Source organism: Candoia aspera, chromosome 4 (assembly GCF_035149785.1).
Source record: "Candoia aspera isolate rCanAsp1 chromosome 4, rCanAsp1.hap2, whole genome shotgun sequence".
In the NCBI taxonomy this organism is placed as follows: domain Eukaryota; kingdom Metazoa; phylum Chordata; class Lepidosauria; order Squamata; family Boidae; genus Candoia; species Candoia aspera.
Genome location: NC_086156.1, coordinates 87558718 through 87576442, shown reverse-complemented (window position 1 = coordinate 87576442; position 17725 = coordinate 87558718). Strand labels below are relative to the sequence as shown.

Sequence of the window (17725 nt, the reverse complement as noted above, 5' to 3'; positions counted from 1 at the left end):
AAACGGGAACGGGGTAGGTAGTGTGAGGGTTCCCCTTTTATACCCTCCTGTGTTGCCCCGGGCTTCCCCACCCCTCAATGCCTCGTTCCCTCTTGATGGGACCCTTGATGGCTGCCTGGGCGTTTTCCCCGGTGTCTTCTTTGTCTCCCTGCAACGGTTGTGTCCTCCGGGGCACCATGTGCTTATCTTCATTCCTCTGACGTCTCTCCTTTCAGTTGCTTATGGGTCCATGGGTGTGGGTGCCTTTGGGTGCTTGTGTTAATCCCTGGTTTGATTATCTCCTTCCCCTTTTCCTTAATGATCATGATCCACGTTGTGAGGCTCTTTGTGCCTTGCAACGAGGTCATGACAGTTGCTCTGTGATTAGAGAAAGCCCAGCCACGCCTGTCTTCCTTAAGCCACTAGCTTAACCATTATGGACACACTTTGCTCTTCTAAAAAAATATACCATCAAACTTCTTTACAGGCACATGTCTCTCTGATATTTCTCTTGAATCATTCTCTGGAACAGTGTTTCTTAAAGTGTGGTCCTAGGAGCCCTGGGGGTGCCCCAAGACCCTCTCAGGGGTCCACAAAATCAAAATTATTTGCCAAATAACAGCTGTTATTTTTGCAAGTTAATATAAGACTGGCTAAAATTATGATGGGTACAACTGTAGCTACTTTATAAGACAAATGTTGCTAAAGTTTTGGCTAGCTTAATTTTCCAAGTTTAAAAGAAATGTCAATTTGTATTACGACATTTTGTGTGGTCGTTTTTTTTAAGGTATGGTGGTATGTACGATATTCCTGGATGCACAGCTGTGGTAAATCCAGAGACATGTGAATATGGATTCTGTAGTGTTGATGACCTCACCAAGCCATGTATTTAATTAAAAAAAAAGAAAGTATCATTTCACATATGGAAACTTGAACAATTTCCACTTTTCTGTATGGCCCTTGCTCTTTCTTTCTGTGAGTAACCTTTATTTGAATTATACATAACATTTTTACTTTTAGATAAGCCTTCCAATTTTGAATAAACCCTTTTGCTTATTATACCAGCCTTGAATCAGCTCATTAATCACACTGGCATTCTCTTGACCTACTGGAATTGTTCTTTTGAAAAAAAAAAAAAAGGAGGCATTTTTCCTCTCAGGTGACATGGTGAAATTACAGTGTTCTAAATACATAAAGCAAGCAAACAAACACAGGAAGAAGTAGGAATCTTGGAAAGAATTTTTAAAAATAATTTAATATTTAAAAAAATAATTAAAACATGTTTCTGGCAGGTTTTGAACCAGCAACCTTTGACTAAGTGCATTCATCATAATTATTGCTTTATATTTCAAAGTCATTGATGTCTAAAAGGTATTAGGGCTAGTAATAAGTTCCGGCCTAGTCAAAGGGGTGTTCTTTCCCCTGTGAAGTGGCCAATAACGTGCAGAGCTAGCCTGTAAGGAAACAAAGTGCTCCAGCTCAAACAGACAAGAGCATTTGAGGCAACCTAAGAGGAAAAGTCTACCTTCAAACTGCAGCAGGAAAATGCACAGGGAAGACAAATTTGCAGTAAAAGGAAGGTCAGTAAAAGCAGATGTGTTTCCACCCTCAAACATGGCTGTTGACCTATTCTGGCAGTGGGATAACCAGGCCATGTAGACTGAGATGTTTAGTTATCTAAGCCAAAGTAAACTAGTGACCTCTATGATCGAACTGAAATCTGAACCTGTCTCTCTTCACTCCCATCCATCAATTGAACACACCACCAACCTGAATCTCTGATCTGAATTTCTTCTAGGTAAACAACTTATGGTGTAGTTATTCCAAAGCCTTTATTACAGATAGCTTAACTATTGTAACAGATTTTTCTTGTGGAAAGGAGATACATCAAGAAACCACTGGGATGAGGCATGATGATGGCCTAAGGCCCAACTTGGAAACAAACTAAATATGGATCCAGCTGAATGTGATGTTCAACTAAACTCACTGTAGACAAATGATATTTTACTGCTTCTATACAACTCATGCACACTTCAGAACTGGGAAGCCATCTCATTTCCTCTCTTTAGAATCCTTGTGGTTTCTGAATTTCCATACTGTACTGTTAATATATTTATATTGTATTAATATTACATGATATAATAAAATTATTTTGATTTTTATGATATTTTAGTGTAACAGTAACAAGGATAACAATCATTAAAAAGTGAGATGGACATTTTAACTTATTTGATTTTTATCACTCCTTTATTTTTGGTCAACTTAAGGTAGCATCCACATCTAATGTTCCCAGCTCCTGTTTTCTTCACAACCACCACCCTGTGAGAGGTTGAGGCGAAGTGATTGGCTCAAAGTCACCCAGCCGGTTTAAATGGCTAAAGAAGGACTAGAACTGTGTTCTGGTTTCTAGCCCAGCACATTAGCCACTACAGCAAATGGCTGTCAGATAATAGCTAACATTATAGTATATTACATAAGCCTTAATACCAATATGATTTATAACTATTTTGTAGTTTCTACATATATTTTAGTCTTACTGGTACTTATTTGGGTTCTACATTATTTTATGCTGCTCAGTGACTGCACTAAAGATTTTGATTCATTCATTCTTTTTCCCTTATATAATTCTGCACCAATTAAATAGCAACATTGCAAATATTCCTAATGTCTTTCCACACTGGGACTTAATTTCAAAAGAACATTTTTTTAAAAAATGTGGAAAATAAAGAACACAAAACAGCATGGAACACTGGATGATCTAGTAACTTCCATGAATGTAGAAGCAAAACATTCTACATCTAGAAGCAGATTCATTTATTTGTAAGATTTACATATTGCTTTAGCCGTTACGGCTCTAAGCGGTGAGGGACTGATATATTATTTTTATGAACAAATTGGCATAACAAAAGCTTTGTTCTCAAGACAAATTAAATTTCTTGAGTTCCCATCAACAGAATTAACTTTAATATTACTTAGACAGGCAGGTTGGAAAAAGGAATTAATTTCTTGAACTTGGTTCATGGTTTGCCAAAGGTAAAGTTTGGGTTCATATCAACCAGATGAAAAATCACAGAAAGAGTAGGCAAAGTATAGAAGATACTCTCTTAATAGCATGCTGAAGTCTTCTCCCATTGATGTCACCATATAGACTAGAAGAAAAATATTCTAGGAGCAACTGTCCGGATTGTTATCATTCATTCATTCGTTCATTCATCAATCAAAATCATTAAATGATTTAATCGATCTATACACACCCGGTCTTTCTGTTCAGCTAAGAACTCAAAGCAATTCAAATGTTTAGAACATGAAATAAGATAAAATAAATAATAAAGTTAATTTAGTTATTTAATTTTGAAATTTTGGTTATTTGCTTGCAGATGTTTCAACCAGATAACATCAATGCAAGTGCATGTGGGGTTTGCTGCCTGTTTATATGTAGTAGCCTGCCCTGCCAGTTTTGGTGGGAGTGGATGGGAGCCACCAAGGAAGAAACTACACCCCCACCAGAACTGGCAGGGCAGGCTGCTACACATAAACAGGCAGCAACCCCCAAGCTCACTCACACTGATTATGCTACCCAGTTGGGTAACAAAATGTCTAAGCAAACAACCAAGCTCAGAGCGCACCAAAAAATATTCAACCCTGAGCTGCATATATTCTTTTGTTTCATATTTTAAAATCTCAGAGTGGTTTAGAACAAAATCAGCAATTAATACAGTAATTTACATTAAAACACTATATAAAAATATGCAGAATAAAGTAACAATGACAAAACAGCAATAGAAAATTAAAAATTATATTAGCATTTTATATTAAAAACTCTATTTATATCTACCTATCCATCCATCCATTTCCATCTCCATCTCCTTATTATTTATTAAGACATAGACTTGAAGGTTCAAAAAGCATTTCAGGCAAGAAGAATAGAATTAAAGATTAATAAAACAATAAACCCAATTATTTTAAAGGAAGGTCTTCCAGAGTAAATAAACAAATTATTCAAATCTTGTATTCCTTGTTCTCTCCATGTCTTCTAAGGTTGAATTTCTTGGAGAGATTTTCAAGGGAGTCTCTTTGTCCCTCACTAGGAGAAAAGGGAACACTTTCTCAGAAAATAGATAATTAAAAGTAAAGATATGATCCATTGAGTCAGCATTGTAAAAGGAGAGGGTCTCAAAATCATGCTCCAGGATAATCAAGATACGTTGTGGTGATTTCCATAGTGTGAGTTTGATGGGAGGGGTTGTAGAGACCTTGTATTCCCCTGCTGTTAGCTGCAATACCCAGAACCCTTGAGTAACAGTGATGTCTTCTGGATATTTTCTTTCTACTGATTCCCGGGCAACCCCAATGGCCCATTCCTTGGCCTTGCCAACTTCCACCACCCATTCTAAAGTCCCAGAGTCAATGCCTTCTGCTCCCAGGACACCTGGTAAAAAACAGAAGCACTCAGGGTTGTCAGAAAGGTCCTGGGTTTGCTCACCCATATGTACACTTTTCCGATCTTCTGACAGGATGAGGGCGGGATAAGCTGTCTTGGGATCCAAGATCACTTCTAGGAAAGTTATAGATAAAGAAAAGATTAGCATGATATCTTCCAAATTAATCCTACTGAGGAAACAACACTCCATAATTAACCAGAAACCAAGAGCAGGGTCAACTCAAATTAAAGACAAATGAAATCTTTGAATATTTCTGGAAGTACTAATCTCTGAGCACTATAGAATGTACATTCCTGGTAAGCTCTCAATTCTCTTGGTTCTTGACATGAGCCAGGAAAGCTTATTTTTAAGGCACTTTTGTTACTTGAACTTAACTATAATGATGCCCCTGCAAAACTGATTTTCACCTTTGCCCCATCAGTCATCCATGGGATTGCAGATTTCCATCAAAATGAAGAAAGCAGGGTTGCACTGTAACTTCCATCCAGTTCACACATGTCCATGACATTACAATGCATGTACAAAAGAGGGTGGAGCTTATGTCATAATAGCATGGCACAGCTTTCATCATCTGCCCCCTTGCCCCTCCCCATAGACACCTCTGCCCCACATTGTTCCTTTATTTCATCCCTAACTCATGAGATAGCTTAAAGTCATCATTAGCTAGATCAGTAAACAAGTACTGTTTTCCCTCTTATTCCAGAACATCAAGGTGTGTAAAATCTGTTACAATTTCCCAGCTATTACCTTGGAGACAAAGACAGGTGGTCAATAGTTGGTGCAATCAGAGGTGAGTATTAGGAGGCTCAGGTGTGCCACCCTCCTATAGTCATTAGCTAGCCTCCACCTCAGCCATTTCTCTTTCCCAGAGTTAGCCTCCTTCCTTCCTTCCTCCCCTCCCCTGTCTTTTCTGTTTTTCTGACACCAAGTTCTACTGAGGCTTCCAACAAAATAGAGGAAAAAGGAACAGGCCTCTTCTATTTCATCTGAAGGGGTTTTTCTGGGTGGGGGGGAATGTTTGTGTTAATTTGCTTTAACAGTATTCTAAAATGTATTTTTGCCCTTTAGATGCAGCAGTCCCATTTTTCATCACTGCAGGATTGTACAAATCATGAGGGATGTTGGATTGGGCTTTTGTTGCTGCTTTGCCAGTTTCCTTGTGTTTGTCAGTTCCAACAGCTCCCACATGCCATCAGGTAGGAGACCTGGTTGCCCAACATTTCAGGATGTGGTAAAAAAAGTCAAGATGGTGGCCACAACAACGTGACTGAAGTTCTGCCTGTTTTTTATGTGTGTCATGCATGCAACCCACATAAAAAATGGGCAAAGCTTCAATCACACCATTGTGGCCACCATCTTGCCTTTTTGGACCACATCCTGCAGAGAATCCTGCAAGTTTGTCAACTTCAATTCTCCTACACTACAGGACCTAACTATTTGCACAAGCATATCTCCTTTTCTCCTCTTGCTGTCTATTCTGGTATCTTCCCAAAGTTGTATTTATTGCACATTATTTTAACTTGGAAGTTAAAAGAAATGTGGGACAGGTGAATCCAGTCTGGAGAAGCTAGGTAGGATGCTTGGTCAGACCCACCCCAGTTCTTTTTCCAGTGCCTATCACCTTGTCTATAACAAATGGCACACTCCAAAATCAGGTTAACATCCTTTTGCAATAACTCAGGGCACAGCAACGCTACCACATTAGTCCAATCCACCAGTCCTTGAGCCAGCAGAATAATATGATGGCATGAAATTTGTTGCCCTGACAGCTCTATTTCACCTTAATAAAAAACATTCACCTTAATAAAAAATAAGTGTTGTCCTTACAGATTTAAAGTAGGACACATTAAGGATATTGGTGGATTTTCTTGGAAAACAAACAAATGGATCATCAAACAAATCCAACCTGATTTCTCACTCAAGGCACAAATGATTAGGTTCAAATTATCCTCCTTTGGACACATTATACAAAGACCTAGCTCTCAGGAGAAGGCTCAAATGCTAGGAAAGGTAGAAGGAAAGAGAGGAAGATGACAACCAGCAGCAAAGTGGACTCAATTACAATGGCAATGGGTGCACCCTTGGAAGACCTGAAAGCTACCTGAAATGTTGGGCAACCAGGTCTCCTACTTGATGGCATGTGGGAGCTGTTGGAACTGACAAACACAAAGAAACTGGCAAAGCAGTTGATGGCAGAGAGGAGGAGGAGGAGTGGGGAATATTTATTAGAGGGATAGTTCTGTGGAAATTCTGGCAGGCCAACTACCCAGGAAAAGATTGCAAATGGCAGAAGAAATTAAGCCGGGAAGCTGAGAGAAAAGATCAGGAGGAGGACACAGAAGCTGAAGAGTAGTTGAGATAAAGGAAAATCCTGGGAAAGGAGAAACATTCTGACTCATGCATGCACACCCACACAATGCATAAAGGGCAGTTCCACAGAAAGGGTGCTGTGTTACTGTTATGTGTGTGTGTGTTTTTCCTGTCTTATTTGGTATGTTTTTGTTATTGAAGTTTTAACATATATGTCTATTTCTATTGCTATTTTAATATCTGTAAGTGCCTACAGTCTATAAGGGTTAGGAGGGGATAGATAAATTGCATATAAATAAAATATTATAATGTACATGAGAACTGGAACATTAATTGAACAACAGATTTTGCCTTGATTGGATGATGATATATAGACTGGGCAAAGTTTCCTCTGAGTGGGTGAAATATGGGAATAAAAGATGAATGCTCCGTGCCCTGAAGTTAAGATCTACTTCCATTCCATTCAAACTCTTTTCTTAGATCTTCTACTCCTACTTTTGTCTGCTACTCCTACTTCTTGGCCAATGGGCAAGATGAGTTAAGTATGTATGAAATATGATTTATGTACACTGAATATGATGTATGTACACTGAAGCTCCCGTTGCTAGTCCCAGCTCCTGCCAACCTAGCAGTTTGAAAACATGCAAATGTGAGTAGATTAATAGGTACTGCTTTGGCAGGCAGGTAACGGTGTTCCGTGTAGTCATGCCGGCCACATGACCACGGAGGAAGTGTCTACGGACAAACGCCGGCTCTTCGGCTTTGAAACGGAGATGAGCACCGCCCCCTAGAGTCGGACACGACTGGACTTTAATGTCAAGGGAAACCTTTACCTTTACCCTTTACACTGAATATAATACAGCTGCTAAGAACTGATCAATAGTGCTCCTGTCTTGATAGCATAGTCCCTGCTGTAGCATGCTTTGATAATGTAAAACATCCCCCAAAATTTATTATAATGAAAGCCAAAATGATCATGGAGGATGGTTCTCAGCAGCTGAGGAGAGGAGGTCTACCTGCAGCAGCCAAAACTGGCCAAAATGACCTGGGCAGATCCCAGTTCCTGACCATGTCATCAACCATATCAATAATGAACCATGCTAGCCATGGCAAAAACTGTCTTGGGAGAAGAGGGAAATCACTATTTTAAAACTGGAGCAGCTAAAACTGCAGTGTCAGACTACTGCAGCTGTAGTATTGACATGAAGGCAATGCCATGAGGACAGGCAGTTACAGTACTGGAATATTTGTACTATTGTTAGGGGGATGTGAGTATAAGCCCGCAGACAAGATGCAAAAAGGATACTATAAGCATTTACAATTCTAGAGAATCACAGAGATGACTTTGGAGAAAGAATGTGGAGTTAGCAAAACATGAATTAAACCCCAGAAAGGAAGAACATATTAGAAAGAAACTTAAGTGACCCCATCTTAACTTTCTACAGTATAGGAGGGAGGAAAGAGAAAACCCTGTCAGCTTTCAAGGTTCGGTTACTATAACCTATCTCAATAAAGTAGTAAGTAAGTATATAGTTTATTGAATAAATCTCCAGATAATTTCAACTCAATAAAGAAGAGTTCCAGAATTTTTTGTAGAGTCTGTTCCCTGACCTGGCCTATCTGGAAAGGCTAACAACAATTTTAATGCCAGCATTGTTTGGGCTGCCCTAAGAATAGGTGGGCAGCACCTTAACTCAGAGGTTGGGACAAGCATTCAGATCTCTCTTCTGCCCTTCCTGCTGCAGCAGTCCCAAGGCTTTTGTCTGGGAACACATTAATTCATCCACCAGCAACTAACCTTTCTTTGGGATCTCAGAAAACTTGTCACATAGATTTGACAGTATCTTCTTTTCTCGTTCTTTTTTTTCTTTCTTGGTCATGGTGGATGGTTTTGGAAGGAAATCTGTCAGAAATAAGTGGACATTCTTGTTTTTAAAAATAAATGAAAGAAAGCTGAAGCTACTTTGTTTCCTCTTGTTCCTTCTGCAACCATATGATAGGCAAGTGACAATTAGTGACAAGCAACATGGGGTAGAACAGCTTTTTCCAACCAGTTGTCTCCAAACAGGAGGAAGAAGGAATATTAGGTATGTTCACCATCTTATTTATAAAAATTTAAAGGCGGGTAAAAAAATCTTTAAAAATGTGCTAGATTTCAGTTGCCATGACTCTGGGTAACACATCAGGAGGGCAACAAATTGGGTGGCATTGTTGGCTGGAGTTACCAAGAAAGTTAGCAGAACCTCCTGCAACTGTGGGGCTCCACTAGGGAGTAGTGAACAGGAAAGGACATCTCTCCAGCAATCTTTTTAAAGAAAGATAATAGGCTGGACAACCTCTGCTCTCTCCTAAACCTCAACAGTTTCTATGTTTGAATAGTCCATAGAGGGCTTGAGTATCATGCATGGAGACATCTTGGCCATCAGGATTTTTCATCAAAACCCCAAATCCAAAAATAAAAATGTAAAGGGATTTCTTGTTTGTCCAAGGGAGGCAGATGTCCCTGCTAAAACAAATGAGATAACTATTGCATCACAAAACACCTTCTTGGTGTTTCTGGTTTGCTAAGATAGCGAATCAGCCATAACAAGAGGTGGGATGTGAGCTGCAGAGAACAGGATGAATCTCACAATAGAGCCTATACCGCATTCACTACATTCACATCCGTTTCTCTTTTCCTCCAGCTGACTGACACACTTACTTGCTCTATACCCACAACTGAAAACATGTAAAGGCCATTGTCACACTCTGATTTTGAGAGAAATGACAATGTGTAAACAGAGTCCAACAATGGAATTAAGCTTAAGAATCACTCCTGGGTTACCAGTGCACAACAGGGCTCTTTCTACATACATTCTGGCATCTCCTTTCGGATTCTTGCAGACAGATCCTTCTTATTTATTCTGTCCAAAATGTTGACGGTCATCTTCAATGCCTTGGCATCCTCATACGCCTCAGTCATGTATCGGGCTATTTCAACGCAAGTGGCTTTCTCAGTCTTGGAGCGGCGGATGGGCTTGTAGCCCTTCTCCAGCGGGTAGTCCTCGAGGTGCATCTTAAATTTCTTGAATTCGCCTTCACTCAGTTCTTCAAAATAGTCAACTAGCTTGCAACGAGGAGTGTGGGACATTGTGACCCTCACTCAGGTGGATCTGGAAAAAAAAAGAGTAAAGGCTGCAGTAGAAAGACTGAACAAATCAGATTAAAAGGACAAAAAGTGGTGTGGTCAAAGTTTAAGGTAGGACTATAGAGAAGAAAACAAGCAAGTATAGCAAACTCTCCTAAGAAACCAGCTCCATCAGGCTTTTTCCACCTCCATCAGTCTCGGCAGCAAGAGCAAAAAGAGGAAAAAGCAGAAAGGGAGGCCAGCCAACGCTGCTTCCTTCTTTCAGCCGTTCCCCCTCCCTGTCTCCCTCCATTTCCGGCCTGCTGCGCTCTAGCTTACCCCTGGCCGAGGCGTGACCCCCTCAATTGTTCCTGTAACCTAACTGTTGCGCCCGAAGCTCTCCTTTTCCTTTGCCCGCCCTCCGCCTGTGCCTTTAGTGCCGCGTCTTCTCTGCCCAGGATGGAAGGCGGAGGGCAGGCAGGCAGGCGCCGCCCCTTGTGATCGATCCAGGCGGCAGCCAGTGGAGAAGCGGACAGCGCTTTCCCCAGCCAAGACGTGCTGGTTGGGCCGCAGACCGTCAGCCCTGCCAAAGCGGCGGCTGCTGCAGTGGAGGTCCCGGGAGGGCCGGAGGAACCGTGCGGGTCCGGGAAGGGAGAGGAAGGCGGCTCTCTCGGCCCGCGCCCGCCCGCCTGCCCGCCTGCCCGCCCACTTACCGCTCTCCGCCGGCCTGGAGACGTCGGAGCAAAGGAAGGGGGACTCGGGGAGGAACTCGTTGCTCGGGCGCCGCTGCCTCAGGCTGCCCGGCGCGGAGAGGGAAAGAGAAAGTAGGTCGCCAGCAAAGCGGCGGTCGGGGTGGGGCTCTTCGTCCTCCGCAGCTCTCAAGCAGGGGTTTGGCCGAGGACGGGCGGCCCCTGCGCACGGCCAAGAACAGGAAAAGCAATCGGGAGTGGGCGGGGGGAACGTCCTGGCGATGGAAAGGCTGCGGAAAAGCTTCCCGGAGCTGGTGGTCGCAACTCCCGATGGGTTGAAAACTTCCCACCATCCCCGAACCGTAGGTTGATCGGCAAAATTAAGAAATAAAACTACCGTGCTTTGGATGTGAAGACCGCTGCCTGCGTATGTCAAAAAACCAAAGGCATTAGAACTTTAAAAAGTGATTTCCATCTTCAAAAGCACTTTTTGTCCTTTTACTTCATTGAAGTTTGTAGGAAAATAGAGAATTCTGTGCACTTGGTACAGCCTAGCACATAGTACGGTAGAGATAAGTTGCTTAGTGCATGTTTTTCTAATACGCATGCTTCTCTGACCATGAGTTCATCTGTTTCCTAGTATGGAGTTGCTTGACCCATAACCTGTAACCATTAATCTGTTTGTAATTTGAGCCTCTTCCTGTAAAGTAGACATACCCTACGTTTGGCAGTGGGAGGGTGCCTTTCACCCTGGGAGCCTTGCTAATGTGTCCTTTTTGTGACTGACCAGGCTCTGCAGTCTTTACAGATAAACTATTTGGGGTTCCTGGTCTTGACTGAATGGAAGAAGGAACCGCAGTTAAAACAGCTGAGAAGGGAGAGGGAGCTGTGGTTCTCATGTGTCTCCTCTCCAGCAAGCTTTTCAGAACCCCCCTCCCCCAAATATAAACTGATTTCTTTTTATTTGTGTGTTCTGCCCGTAATCGAGGAAAGAAATAAAGTGACCTGTAAAATAATGGTGATACTTTGCACACTTTGAATGCATTCTTGTTCTGAAAAGCTTGGTGCATGGTCATGGAAGCCTATGCTTTTTTTTTCTAAATCCACACCTCTTTTTTCACATCTCCCATCTGAAATGGTGCTATGCATGTGGTTCCATACCTTCACATTATTGCTTGTTGACTTTTAAATAAAACACATAATTTTTGTTTACCACCCTGTCCTCCCCCATTTGGAGTTACTCATCAGATGCCTTCTCTCCTGACATGCATAAACTACCTGATAGGATATTTCCCAGCATTTTTAAGAATGTAAAGGGTCCCGAGACTGAAATGTTTGAGAACCACTGAGCTAGACCAAGGGGCTAGCTTGGAGCAGCAGCATTCATGGATCAAGCGCACTGAATGAGATCCTTTTGGAGTTGCAAGTTCCTTGCCAGAAAGGTTTTATGGGCATAACTGGACACTTGGGAAAAAACAAACGCCTGGCTAGAAATCCATTTGGCAAACAATCCTATTTTTCATTTTGACAGTATACCATCTGTAGTGTAATTCAAAATTGCTTGCAGAAGATGGTAAGAAATGCCCCTTGAGTCAAACGTACAGTTGTTGCATTTAGGAGAGTGCAGAAATCCAACTCTGCATTCTACGGGTCAGTCTACAAATAATATTAACACGCATTGCTTGAAGATGCACAAATCTTTTTTTCCCATTTTAAGAGTTACTGTACTGTACCCATCCTCTCAAGAGAGGTTCTTCACTGAAGGATTTTTTTTTTTGGCGACCCACCAGAACAGCCCAGCAGCTCTAGTTTTATTCCCTCCCATGATGTTAACCCGTATCTTGTCTGCAGGCCAGGATTGTTTGACCCCATTCCTTACTCTCAAGGTCCTTTTTAAAAATCACAACATATTCTTCTTCTTTTTGGAATCTTTATGAATAATGGGTAAATGTTTTCCAAGCTTTATTTCTCAAGCTTTTTTCATACATACACTCAAGGCCTTAAAAAAAGTTCCCACGAAGAGAACAAAGGGAGCAGAAATCAGAAATTAACAACACTATTGTGTTTAATCAGAAGTAAGATTCACTGAATCTGATGGCAATTACTTCAAACTATGAGCAGAAAATGATTCAAGTGGGGCCATTTCACAACACTGCTTCTCCTTGTTCTTCCCCGAATTAACCTCTGGAGTCATTTGGAATGATTTTCAAGGGATTTTTTTTGTCCCAAGTCAGGAAGAATGGGAACATTTTCTCAGAAAATGGGTAGTTGAAAGGAAAGATAATCTCCTTAGAGTCCGCATCATAAAAGGAGAGATTGCCTAAACTGAATTCTAGGCGAACCAGGATCCGTCGTACTGACTTCCACAGTGGAAGAATGGTCTTAGGTGTGGTGGAAACCTCATATTCTCCATGCATCAACTGCAATACCCAAAACCCTTCGGTAGCTGTAATATATAAGTATCCTTTTCTTTCTACTGATTCACGGACAACACCAACGGCCCAGTTTTTAGCCTTGCCCACTTCAACCACCCACTCTGAAATCCCAGAATCAATGCCTTCTGCTCCCAGAACACAAGGACAAAAATTAAAGCGTTCAGGATTGCTAGGAAGGTCCTGGGCTCGCTCGCCCATATATATACTTTTCCGATCTTCTGAAAGGATGAGGGTGGGGAAAGCTGTCTTGGGATCCAGCATCACCTCCACTAAAAAGAAAGGACAAAAAAAAGGTTGAAGTGATGGTGACTCCATTGATGCTTTACAGGTTTGGTGGAAAGGGAGGGTTAATTCAGGTTAAAGACAAATATAACATTGTGAGAGTTGTTGAAATGATTAATGACCTCTAAGCAATGTACAATTCTTACTGCCACTTGGATGGAGGGCCAACTGGGAGTACCAGTGATGTAGTCTAGATTGGAAGAAGACAATAATGCTACCAAGAAGACTATATAAATGCAGCCACTAGGAGTCAAGTGTGATTCAGTTATAAATAATTCTGTAAGTTTGGGGCATTCCTTCTAAAATACTGGATTACGGAAAATGGTTCCTGGTTTTTAAGGAGGAAGGTGACAGCATTATCGAGAAGCTGAAGATACAAAGACACAGGATGAAAAAAACAATTCAAAACTATTATTTTCGATCATGGATCAGCAATCTTTTTATGCAAGAGCTGCCAGTGGATGATTTTGTGTGGTGGTGCATTCAGCTAACTAAAGCAAGATAAAAATATTGGAAATCTCACCTGGAGATCTCATGAAATGTTATGCAGAAATACTGGCTGGTTGTGATATTTGGGGATTTTGAAAGATTTCACCTATTTGATTTTTTAAACATTAATTGGGCATTTATGGGAGTCATTTAGAGGTACCTTGTGGGAGCTATGGCTCTCATTGGTGCATCAGGGCTAATCTATGTGCTAAAAGACTACTAAAGCTTTGGAGCTCTTTCAGACAGTTTTCACAGTCCCCCTTTTTCCCCAGCTACTTCATTTAAAAAATAGTTGGAACAAAAAGCCTCTTGCGTCTGCAGAATCACCGGGTCTTTGACATCCTGGGATTTTGATTCTGCAGCAAATTACCCACAGATCTGGTAGGAGATTTGGATCAGTCTTTTTTCTTTGTGACTGAAGTCTTGTATTTGGAAAACACTTAATGCATCTCTGGACAACTAACCTTTCTTTTGAGATCCAGAAAACATCCCATTGTCTGATTCTGGAGACTGAAGGAAATCTGTTAGAAATAAAAGTCAACTCTAATTAAAACCAACAAACAAAATGAATGAATGAGCGAGCCAATTGGCTGTCCCTTTTTTTCCTTCTGTCACAATCACGTGGATGAGAAAAGTATCCTTCACAGGACTCACAACATTAAATTGATGCAATTAGGATCAGATGCTTTCCCAGCTAGAACTAATATGGGGTTAAAACAGCTTTTCCAAACTGGGTGCCCTTCAGATGTATTGGATTACAGTTCTCATCATTTCCAGTCAACACAACTGAAGGACAGCAAGTTGGGCTGCATTGCTGAGCGGAGTTTTCCACACAGTTAGCAGAACCTCCATCATCACCAAATAGGAAGCAGGGGCCAGCAAGGGGCACCAGCCTGGCAGTTTTTCAATGAAAGCCGCTACCTGGTAGCTTCTGTGGTTCAGTAAAGTCCAGGCAGCATTTTCCAGTAAAAATGATGCCATTATAAGCACGGAAGGAACAGTTGTAAATGCATGAGGAGTCCGATGCATGAGGAAGGTATTGAATCCATCAGGATGTGAAACCCAATTTTTTTTTAAAAAAAAATCATGATAATTTGGATGGGAAAAAATAGGAAAAAAACTATTTTCCCAAAATGCTTTTCCTCAATTATTTGCATTTCTCTCCAAGTGTGCTCGTTCTCCCCAATCTTGTATTTCTGCAATTTCTCATTTGGGGTTTGTTTGGGGTCTGTTTTGTAGAATGCAAAACAGATTAACTTAACTTCTCTTTGGACCATTTTTCCTAATTTTTTTCCCCCTAGGTCTTCACTGAAGTCTGGGTCCTCTGAAAATGTGAAGCCTCTTTATTCCTATGTAGAAAATATGAGTCCTAGTTTTGTATCTTTCTCCCTATTTGTATACTTACTTCCTATACATTTCAATCCCCTGGGTAAGGACACTACAGGAGACTGTCATAAGAAAGCCAGTGAGCTTGTTGGCTTTAGAGCAGTGTTTCTCAACCATGGCAACTTTAAGTTGTATGGACTTCAACTCCCAGAATTCCTCTGGGAGTTGAAGTCCATATGGCTTAAAGATTGAGAAACACTGCTTTAGAGTAAGGGACCAAATCTGACTCCATGGCAAAGATTAATGGAGGCCTACAAATCACACATTCTGAGAGAAATGTCATTAGAAAGCCAATGTGCAAAGAGGAACAGAGTCCAACAATGGAATTAAGCTTAAGAATCACTCCTGGGTTACCAGTGCACAACAGGGCTCTTTCTACATACATTCCGGCATCTCCTTTCGGATTCTTGCAGACAGATCCTTCTTATTTATTCTGTCCAAAATGTTGACGGTCATCCTCAGTGCCTTGGCATCCTCATACGCCTCAGTCATGTATCGGGCTATTTCAACGCAAGTGGCTTTCTCAGTCTTGGAGCGGCGGATGGGCTTGTAGCCCTTCTCCAGTGGGTAGTCCTCGAGGTGCATCTTAAATTTCTTGAATTCACCTTCACTCAGTTCTTCAAAATAGTCAACTAGCTTGCAACAGGGAGTGTGGGACATTGTGGCCCTCACCCAGGTGGATCTGAAGAAAAAGAAAAGTGTAAAGGCTGCAGTAGAAAGACTCTGAACAAATCAGATTAAGGGGACAAAAAGTGGTGTGGTCAAAGTTTAAGGTAGGCCTATAGAAAGGAAACAGGGCTTTGGCATCTTTAAAAATTGAACAAGTGTGAAGAAATCCACAAGTGTCATTTTTAAATGATAAAGACTTTGCAGCTCCATTGGATGCTGCAGAAAGAAACAGATAAGGCACCCTCCTTAGCCAAGGTAGAAGTGGGTCATGGAGGCATTGCTTCCCAGGAAGAACAGGTGGGCAAGAAGAAAACCATCTGTTGACCAGAAAAAAAGCAACTGCAGGAAACTACTTCTCTTGTAGCCATAAAGACCATTTTCTCTTTTGTAACTAAGTCCCTCTCAATATATCCCCTTCATAATTTATTTTAATGTGGAAGGATATGATAACTGATTTTATAAGTATCTAAGAGCACTTTTAAGCTGAAGAGTAACTTTCTGTTACTACTATGAAAAGGATTGGTGTGAAGATAAAACGTGAGCTTCAACTTCTTTTTTGTCTGAACTCCATAAGAAAATTGCTTATCCTGTGAGAGGATGCCAAATCTTCCATGTTTGGGGTCTGTTTTTTAGAATGCAAAACAGATTAACTTAACTTCTCTTTGGACCATTTTACCAAGGTCCAGCTTGTAGGAACCATAAAAGAGAACTAAGCCAATGAAAACATCCAATCTGGCTGGGGAGAAGACCAGAAGATCTTTCAGAAGAGAGGGAGGAAGTCATTTATCATCATAGCCATACTGTGGAAAAGGGGAGCATCAGGCCTCCTGAGAAAACAGCTCCATCAAGCTTTATCCATCTCTTGGGAGGTAGGAGAAAAAGAAAAAGCAGAAAGGGAGGCCAGCCAACGCTGCTTCCTTCTTTTAGCCGTTCCCCCTCCCTGACTCCCTCCATTTCCGGCCTGCTGCGCTCTAGCTTACCCCTGGCCGAGGCGTGACCCCTCTCCGTTGTCCCTGGAACCTAACTGTTGCGCCCGAAGCTCTCCTTTTCCTTTGCCCGCCCTCCGCCTGTGCCTTTAGTGTCGCGTCTTCTCTGCCCAGGATGGAAGGCGGAGGGCAGGCAGGCAGGCGCCGCCCCTCGTGATCGATCCAGGCGGCAGCCAGTGGAGAACTGGGCAGCGCTTTCCCCAGCCAAGACGTGCTGGTTGGGCCGCAGAGCGTCAGCCCTGCCAAAGCGGCGGCTGCTGCAGTGGAGGTCCCGGGAGGGCCGGGGGAACCGTGCGGGTCCGGGAAGGGAGAGGAAGGCGGCTCTCTCGGCCCCCGCCCGCTCGCTCGCTCACCGCTCTTTGCCGGCCTGGAGACGTCGGAGCAAAGGAAGGGGGACTCGGGGAGGAACTCGTTGCTCGGGCGCCGCTGCCTCAGGCTGCCCGGCGCGGAGAGGGAAAGAGAAAGTAGGTCGCCAGCAAAGCGGCGATCGGGGTGGGGCTCTTCGTCCTCCGCAGCTCTCAAGCAGGGGTTTGGCCGAGAACGGGCGGCCCCTGCGCACGGCCAAGAAGACGAAAAGCAATCGGGAGTGGGCGGGGGGAACGTCCTGGCGATGGAAAGGCTGCGGAAAAGCTTCTTGGAAGTCAGCGTTCCCGACTCCCAATGTAAAGTAATAATAATAATAATAATAATAATAATAATAATAATAAAAGTCTTTAAATCGAGCACGACTTCATCGATAACAACCTTGCAAGTTTCTTGGGAAAGCGGTCCTCGCCTGTGACAGGTCGGGGAGCTGCTGCTGCTGCTGGCTTCGAGTTAAGCGAGTTACCCGAGAATGCCACCAAACTGGTACTAGATGTAATTGAAGTACTTGGGCCCGTTAGGGAAAAAAAGACCAAATATATATAAAAAAAGCTTTTCCTTTAAAATTTCCAGAAATGTAGTTTCTAGC

At 42.3% G+C, this 17725-nt stretch overlaps 2 protein-coding genes across 2 annotated transcripts; both read right to left on the bottom strand.

Moving 5' to 3' along the window:
• Positions 1-3809: 3809 nt before the first annotated feature.
• On the bottom strand, positions 3810-10660 carry LOC134495475 (E3 ubiquitin-protein ligase TRIM39-like). The gene is made up of 4 exons (XM_063300966.1): positions 10551-10660; positions 9585-9883; positions 8530-8634; positions 3810-4534 (listed from the first exon to the last, which is right to left on the bottom strand). The coding sequence occupies exons 2-4, from the start codon at positions 9859-9861 to the stop codon at positions 3975-3977; spliced, it is 942 nt and encodes a 313-aa protein (XP_063157036.1). The 5' UTR covers positions 9862-9883; positions 10551-10660; the 3' UTR covers positions 3810-3974.
• A 1776-nt stretch (positions 10661-12436) lies between these two features.
• On the bottom strand, positions 12437-15800 carry LOC134495476 (E3 ubiquitin-protein ligase TRIM39-like). The gene is made up of 3 exons (XM_063300967.1): positions 15502-15800; positions 14197-14253; positions 12437-13230 (listed from the first exon to the last, which is right to left on the bottom strand). Exons 1-3 carry the CDS (start codon positions 15776-15778, stop codon positions 12704-12706), a joined length of 861 nt encoding a protein of 286 aa, XP_063157037.1. The 5' UTR covers positions 15779-15800; the 3' UTR covers positions 12437-12703.
• Positions 15801-17725: the final 1925 nt, after the last annotated feature.

Coding starts and splice junctions, on each gene's coding strand:
- LOC134495475 (XM_063300966.1), bottom strand. CDS start 9,861: ATGTCCCACACTCCTCGTTGCAAGCTAGTTGACTATTTTGAAGAACTG. Junction 8,635..9,584: donor CCGAAAGGAGATGCCAGAAT/GTATGTAGAAAG, acceptor TATTTCTGACAG/ATTTCCTTCCAAAACCATCC. Junction 4,535..8,529: donor TTCTGAGATCCCAAAGAAAG/GTTAGTTGCTGG, acceptor TAACTTTCCTAG/AAGTGATCTTGGATCCCAAG.
- LOC134495476 (XM_063300967.1), bottom strand. CDS start 15,778: ATGTCCCACACTCCCTGTTGCAAGCTAGTTGACTATTTTGAAGAACTG. Junction 14,254..15,501: donor CCGAAAGGAGATGCCGGAAT/GTATGTAGAAAG, acceptor TATTTCTAACAG/ATTTCCTTCAGTCTCCAGAA. Junction 13,231..14,196: donor TTCTGGATCTCAAAAGAAAG/GTTAGTTGTCCA, acceptor CTTTCTTTTTAG/TGGAGGTGATGCTGGATCCC.